Raw genomic sequence first — 8462 nt, forward strand, 5'->3', positions numbered from 1 at the left:
TCTTAAATGGGACTGACCTGTACCATGGGACTCACCTGTATCCAGTATTCCAGATGAGACCTCACCAGTACCTTATGCGATGGTGTTAACCACCTCCCCATCTCTACTGTAAACACTTTGAGCTGGTAACTCTTACTATTTTTTTTTTTTAAGGCGCTGCAGTGGTAAGCAGCTGGCCTTATCAATACCATCAGTGACCAAACCCTATTCAGTGCATTATTAGTTGCAATCAAGTATAACCACAAAGTTCTATCTGCAAGTTGTAAAGTTCAACTAATCCTGTGATTTTCTTCCTGTTGCCCAAAACCCATTGTGCACCAATGTTCGTTGCTTTTTTCACACTTCAGGCTGGGACACAAATTCCTATCTGAACTATTACCAGATTTCTCAGCAGGAACTTGTACCAGGACTGCCCCTTAACAAAATACGTGTTTCAGTGGCATCCCTCCCAGCACACATTATGGGCACCTGCTGTCTTCAAACAGAAACAGCAGATTACAACCATCTTATTTTTACACATACACAACAAGATTATTAACAGCTTTAAATCAGAGGTATTTTCCCTGGCAAGAATAAGTAGGATGTGAGAACACCAAGGCATTTCTCTGTGACAGAATGTCACTTCTGAAAATGTGCAGATTGTCCGAGTAACATACAATTTGAACTACAAAATACACCAAGAACGATGAACTTGCCATCTTCATCTTCTCCCACATAGCAAAGAAGTTTACTAATGACTTCAAGGCTATACGTATGCCTGTTTTGGAACTTTCTCTTCAAGTTCAACAAGATAATGGTGTGAGAAAGCAAGAATAATACAGATTTGTTTAAGACCTTCTTCCATTTTTTGTAATCTTTCTGTGCCTTCCAAAACAAAGCTATATGGTTACTGTCTGTTTAACAGCAATTACAAAAGCAAAACTTGTTTATTCCAGATTCTAAGCCAACGTATTCACGCATACATATATGACTGTGCTTTCACAGACTCAATAAACATTTTTGAAGTTCAGGTCAGAAGAACCCACTGCTCACTTGTTGAAACTGAACTTGGATTTAATTTGAATCTCTCCATAATCTTGTTACTTTCACTTTTGCATTTTCTACACGGCTTCTACACCTACACAAATACAAAAAGCTGTTTATAATGCATTGACAATTCTTTAATTGGGCTACTGGCAAGCAGTGATGTTTAAGTATACCGTAACTCAACAAAAAGCCACCTGTAATCAGAATACGTGAGTGCATAAAACTGTCTTTTTGGCTTACAAAAGAGAGCAGAAAAACTACTTGTCAAAGACTACTTGTCTCCAACCTGTCTCAGCTTCATTTGACATAGGCCAAAATATGCCCATTCTTCCCACATGCTGAAGCAACAGCGTCCCCAAATTTCAGTTCAACTAAGAATCAAAAGGCTAAATTGCAGGTTTATTTGCTGTTATTGCTGTTGCTGACTGATTTGTCTTTCTGCTCTAGATCACCTCCCACTCTGACCTCACCCTCTCACAGCAAGGCTCTCTCCGTCTCGCATTCCTCAGGACGCTCCCGATGCTTCCTTATGACTGCTCTCAATGCTGCAAAACCACGCCGTGCCCACAGCTTCCTCCACTGCATATCTTTCCAAAACCCTTCTATTTTCTTAACTAAGCAACTGTACTTCTTCCTTCCAGGTTAAAGCCCCATCTGCAATACCAGCCTCTGTCAGCAGTCCAAATCTCATCTTCAGTTACCTCTCAGGCTGCTCTCGGGACTTCAGCCTTGAAGACAAACCAAAACCAAAACCAAAGCCTTCTGCTATCTTCTTCCTTATTTCCGCAGCCACTGATTTTGAATGACTGTTTACCTCCCTCCCACATCTGCTATTTCATTGTTGTATCTTTTCGCTGTCTTTTATTCTAAATGCAAGAGCTTTGTAACAAAATTCGTATTTGTTCCATAATTATGCAAAGCCTCGTATAACATAACTGAGAGAATGGAGGTACTGCCGCTAAAAAGAAGGCTTTTTTTTTTTCCCTCCCTGGGATAAAAGTTTAACTTGAATGGAGAGTGATCTGTCTCAGACTATTTGTTCTAAAGTGCTTATCCACTGACATTTTCTACTTTGCATTCTACTGCTTTTTGAAAGAACAAGGGAGAGGAACTGTCCAACTAAAACAGAATAATAGTTTCTCAAGTGCTGTACTGTATCTCAGAGAAGGAAGTGTACTAGAAACTTCAAACAAAACCAAGGCTGAAAAAAAAGAAAGCATGTGATACAGTACAAGGAGGAATGCAAGAAAGTACTGGGCTTTCCAACCTGCCTTTCATATATATGAAAATACAAAAAGAACATGTAGTTTTCTATGTGAACAGGACCATAACTGTTCACACACTATTCACAGGAGGATTTCCACTACTGTTTTAATAAGAGGTCAAATAATCAGCCCTGAAAGAATGAAGAACTGATGAAGCAACAATAATTACTGGTTTTCACTCTTTTTTACCTGACATTAAAGTCACAGTTGTTTAATGTATCTTTGTCAACAACCACACAGCTCTGGTTAATGCTTTTCAGCAAAATATGTAAATTCAGCAAAACATATTTACCCCACTAAAAATTATTCCACCATTTTTTGTAAAATCTCATCTTAACTGAGACACCAGGAAGACCACTAAAAAACCCAGATAAGAAAAGGCAAAACCCATAAATACATGGTCTTGCTTAACAAAGAAAAAAGCTACAGAGTCAGGAGATGCACCTAACAGACCTTTCAGGTCTTTCAAAATTAAAGGCACAACCTAAATGGAAGAGGGAGGGAGGAAAATCTTTCACTTGTTTAAAAAGACAAGCCCCTGAGTATTCTTTAAAAGTAACTAGTGTTTACAGCCATATCCAATCAGAGATAACCACTGATAAGAACTGTACTTTTAAAAATCTGCTGGAAACACTAGCGGTAGCTCAGACAAAGCAAAGCCACACAACATGGAAATAAACTACAAAACGTAACTACAGCTTTGACAAAACGAAGCATCTTGAAAAGCACTGTAGAATTAACAGCAAAAAAACCACAGAAAAGAAAGTTGCACATAAAACCTCACAATGGTCTTTTAGATGACAACAGCAAAACCAAAACATCGAGTAGTTTCACTTTCTTGAGCAAAAAGCAACACAGAAGAACTGACTTTTTACCTTCTCCCTTCCAATGTCAGGGCTATCAAAACGGAGGATCAGCAGAAATGAACAAAATAAGGTGCTGCTAACAGCATAAGAAAATTATGACTTGCCTCATACTGCAAGGAACAAAACTTATTTAACTCAGCAGCCTCTGAAAAGCCTCATCACATCTTCAGCAGAATTTGGATTTCTAATTGGTAAACAGGTTCATCGTGTCTAAAAGCCATCATTGACCACCACTGCCTTCACCAGAGACCGTTAGCACCATCACCAGTAGAGTTCACAGCTGGAACAGGTTTGAGAGCCGAATCAATGACAACTGAAGTTCTCTCTTTAGAGCCAAGCTGCTGAAGCCTACCTAGCTCTACAGGTAGACTTGCTAACAAACACCGAGACACAGGATGGGAGGACATATGGGTACATGTGGAAGGACTCACATATTTTGAACAATGCGCTGAAGATGCTAGCCAGTACTTGGCCACACATCTTCTTCAGTTCCTTTGTATGCTGTCAGGTTGCCTGGCGATCAGACGCCTTTCACCTTGGCCAACAAACTATCAGCACCACATGAAAACAAGGCCCAGCGCACGAGGGCTGGAACTCCCAGTAACACAAGTAGGGAGAAGGAGGGCACCGGCTGCCCCTCGCGGCTGGCACACCGCCATCCTCCCGGACAGCCTCACCCCCCCATCTGCCAAGCTTGGCAGGGGCTGAAAAGCTGGAGCTGGGAACAGCACGGTGAGGCTCCCGCAGCCGCCGGCCACCCGCAGAGCAGCCTCGGCCCCCGGCCATGGCGCCATCCCCTCCACCCGCGCCCGCCGCGGTGCACGCCGGGAGCCGCCCGCCGGGGGCGCCCCCTGCCGGAAGCGCGCCGCACGCCGGGAGCCGAGCGGCGCCCCGCTGGGCGGGCAGGGTGCCTCGCGGCGGCCGCGGCCACCTCCCACGCCCCCGTCCGCCCCTCAGCCGCTCCCCGCCGGTACCTGAAGCCTTGGGCCGTCTCTTTGGCCGCGGCTGCCGGCGTAAAATGGCGTCGGGACCTGGTTACGGGCGGGCCCGGCGACGGCACGCCCACGCCAAGCGGCCGGGTCATGGTACGGGTTGTCCGGCTGACCCCGCGCGGCGGAGGGGACCAGGGAGACCGGCCGCTCCCGGCACCATAGGAAAGGCCGCTGGCCCGAGAGACCCTCGCCTCCGGGGGCTGCGGGCAGGGCGCGTCGGGGATGTTGTTTTTTTTTAGGGTCGGTCGGTGATTGGCTGAGCGGCTGAAGGAGTAGCACCTCCCGTTGGTTCTTTGCCGCCAGGGGCGGGACGGGTAGACGGAGCGCGGTTGTGATTGGCTGCGAAGAGAGCGGGAGGTGGGAGCGTCCTTCCGCGGCTGAAGGAGGGAGGGCAGTTTGGCGCCTTGGTCTCGTGCCACTCAACCCCCCCCGCCCATTCCCGCTCTGTGATTGGTACGCGCGGGGCGGGTCCCACCCCCGGAGCGAGCCCGAGGCGCGCGGCGGCTGTGTCTGGGCCGCCTCACCCCGGGCCCGGGCCCTCAGCGGCAGCGGGCCTCCGCCTCCCGCTTCCCTCCTCCCTGCCCGCGGCCAGTCTCCCCGCAGGGAGGGCGGCCTCGGTCTGGGGCAGCTTAGGGGGATTCCTTTACAAGCAGAAGTGTCCCGTGAGGAAAGTGGCCAGGGACGGCCAGTGCGCCGCAGGCCACGGGCCTTATGCTGCATCTGTGAGAAAACCCCGACGGCATGTCCATCTCCATAGACGTCCAGGTGTCCATCTCCATAGCCGCTTGGCACAGTTGCAGCTGTTGGGACGCTACAAAGTTGCGGAGAGAGTAACTTTGTGAAATGGCCCACATCTGCGCCAAAACAGCACGCAGTCCTGTGCCTTCCAATCACAGCCTGCTGTCCGAGCTTCGCCCCAGACCTTACTTCAACCCCTCCCCCTAAAATGCATCCTTTGCGTGATTGCACTGCCACATTTCGAACACTTTGGCCCAGGGTCAAAAAGCTGGACTAGACAACCTGAAGAACCAGATTTGCAAGCTTAGGGAAGCCCAGTACTGCTATCTGTAATGTTCTGCGCAAATTTACATAATTAGTCTCTATAAAAATAAGCGGTATCCAAATGTCTCCACAGTAGTAGCTCTACAAAAATAAAGCAGGCACTGCACAGGTACAAGCTAATCCCTGCCCTTGGTCTGCAGAAATAAGAGATAACCCAACAGTGTCCTGAAGGTTATCTCGCACAGTTTATGTTGAAATCTGTTTTGTTGGGGCTTTTGTTGGACATTTTTTTTAGCACTTTGCCTGAGAGGGGAGATGACCAAGGCCACTCTTTTTCTAATGTTTTTCTTGGATCCAGAAACACCAGGAGACAATTCACTCAAATGGAAAGGAGTGACCCATCCGATGTCTCTTTCCACACCCTACCCGAGGTAGGCTGGCCTAGGGGAAGTCTGGAAAGCAGAAGTAACAGTAATGCAAAACTGAAAGCACAAGTCAAAATAGGAAACTGCCTTTTGAGCATCTGAAGTGTCTAATTCTGCCATGTACTACATACTCCAATCCTGCCCCATCCCTCAGTCTGTTTTTCAAAAGCTTTCATCCATGTAATTTATGTTGTCTTAAACCCAGCCTCAAAAGAGCAAAACATTTACTGCCGTCACATCATGTATCTGGCTCCTTTCTTGCTTTAACCCATCCTACACACTTTCTGTCTTCAGCTGCGAGCTCTCTGCCCCAGGGACCATCTCTGACTATTATGTTTGTAAGAAACCTACCAGGAGGGGATCCAACTGTTTGACAACATACTTCAAGACCCACCATACACAACAGTACAACCACTCCATGTTTATGCTTGGTCGAACTTTCTTGAGCAACAAGCGAACAGTTGGGCTTGCTGTCATATAGGTTTGCTCAAAAAAGACAATAGTGTATATTTGAATTACTGCCTAATAAAGTGTTAAAGCAAAGTTTCATGCCCAGTGGTAGCCAGGAATTCCAGAAATATTCTTATATCACACTGAAGGAGCAGATGAAATTGAAATAATATAAACATTTGCTTTACCTTTCAGTTTAATACTTTAACCCTGCAAAATTGCAATAGACCTAGAGGCATTTTTACAGTTACATGACCTGGAAACATAAACAGTTACAAAAGACAACAGAAGAGTCAGATACAGAATACATTGGTAAGTTCACAGGAAATGCAGAGACACCAAGCAGCTTCTACAGAAAGTCTGATTCGAGCATTGGTGATGGCAAGGTGAAGTTGTTTCTCATAGGGACTAGACAGCAAGGACACAAAAAGCAGTAATTACCTAATAACATGGTTTCTAATAACTTGCTTATGGCAAGTATCTGAAATACAGAAACTGCAGAAGGTAGGGTATTGTGGCACTGAGGACAGTGAGGGCAATAAGAAAAAAGTGCAACAGCTGTAATGGTATCAGCTTGTTTGTTTTTCTTATTATTTTTTTTTTTTCCCCAAACAGGAGAGTTGTACACACGCACATGCTGTTTAAACTAATACATGCCCTACAGCAGGCCTTCGTTTCAAATAAACGGGCAATAGCAGTCATTAGGCACACAAGTATAGTTATCAGTAAGTAATCATAATACTCAAACTATTTTTAAACTTACTTTAATTAGAATAACCCTTATCACTATAGATCCTAATTATTCCCAAGAAAGAGGGAATCTTACTTTACCTGACAGTTGGGGAGCACTTCACTGCTTACAATTCCCTTCCTCCAAATTAAGCAAAAGTTAGAAGATGCTTACCTCATGCCTTGCTTTGAAAAAGTTGGAAAATCATTTGCCTCCTGCCCAATCCCATGCTATCAATTTTCATTTCTATTAGTCCTTCCCATCATGCAGTCTGAACACCCACAAATAACCACAAATTTTGAAAAAGTACAAATCTGGGAAACTTGATAAGGTTTTACAAGTAGATCTGGAACTATACTGGGGGTATTATGCAAGTCATTCTTTGCTATTTATTTCAACCCTTCCTTAATTGCCTTCCAGAATGACTCATGCTTTTATTTTCAAGCTAAAGCAGGAAGCATCCCAGAGCGTGGAGGTTTTAAGCAGTATCCACAGTGAAATGGGTTGCCCACCACAGCAGCTATATCATGATGAAGAACTGTGATTTGGCCACAGCCCATTAACATCTGAAATGTATCAGTCACAACCATGTGATCTTTATTATAATACTTTAATGGAAACATTCTAAATAGAGTTTAAAGCCCTGAATCTGAAAGGGCACATATGTTTTTGTCAAAGAAACAAAGAAGGCAAATTCAAAGCACCATTTCTAGTCTGTGAAGAAATTGCCCTTAGGCTTTTGAAAGCCTAGCTGGACTTCAGGATTGTTCAATTTTCATTTAAATATATCAGCGGTTCAGCCTTTCTTCTAGAAAACCACCCATCACCACAGAATTACCTTACTTTAACACTATAAACTAGGTATTTGTGAAGTCTTAGAATAGTAGCTGAAATCATACTGTAAAAAAACCACATCAGTTTCCTGAACAGTTTTCGTTTGCTTTCCATTTCAGAAGCCACGGAGATAGTTAACACCTCAAATTTATTTGTAGAAAAGGAAGAAGGTTGTTCCTTCCCCTTACAGATCCCTCACCCTAGAAGGTCTGTGGAGACACCTGCTCCTCTGGCAGGAGACCTTCCTAGACACACTCCAGCTTCCAGCCCTCCCAACAACTGCAACCACCACCTGGGTTAGGCTCTTCTGCTTTGTTGCAAAGGAGCAACCATCAAAGTGGCCACACATGGCCGATGCACAGAGAGCCAGCAGATCACTTGTGGCGAAGCTTAGTTAGGTATATGGGCCATCACACATTCACAGCCTTGAGGCCACCCTCAGCAGTCAGAAGAGGCTATAACCAGTGTTCAGCCATTAACTCAAACTTGCTCTTCAAACAATTTAAGAATACAGTTTTCCAGGGGGTGATTTGCAGCCCCGATCTAAACAAAGGAGGAGGTGCTGCAGGTTGCAAAGTCACATAGCATATGACATGCGGGGCATTGCACACGGACAGCCATTTTAAGCTATGAACCTGCATCCACTTTATAACATGACTGTTTTCAAGCTCCATATGAAATACTTACCCTAACCACATTCTTTAAAATTCTAGGGAGCTCCTGTCTCATTAATATGTCTGTTCATTTCCACCTTGTTTTAATATGCCTGACCTCACCAAAGGCACAGCAAAGGGTAAGTCAGTCATTCAAAATCATTGACCTTGTGCTACCTCAAGGAAATCAGAGTGAAAAGAGAAAGCAGTTTTCTGAAG

The 8462-nt window shown here is 44.9% G+C and overlaps 1 protein-coding gene across 1 annotated transcript in view; it reads right to left on the bottom strand.

Annotated features, from left to right (window-relative positions):
- Window positions 1-4241, bottom strand: part of SLF2 (SMC5-SMC6 complex localization factor 2) — a 30824-nt gene extending 26583 nt beyond the window's left edge. The window contains exon 1 of the mRNA XM_059820971.1: window positions 4132-4241. Within this exon, the coding sequence (XP_059676954.1) occupies window positions 4132-4241 (110 nt within the window). The remainder of the gene's footprint in view (window positions 1-4131) is intronic.
- Window positions 4242-8462: the final 4221 nt, after the last annotated feature.

This window comes from Gavia stellata, chromosome 9 (genome assembly GCF_030936135.1).
Source record: "Gavia stellata isolate bGavSte3 chromosome 9, bGavSte3.hap2, whole genome shotgun sequence".
In the NCBI taxonomy this organism is placed as follows: domain Eukaryota; kingdom Metazoa; phylum Chordata; class Aves; order Gaviiformes; family Gaviidae; genus Gavia; species Gavia stellata.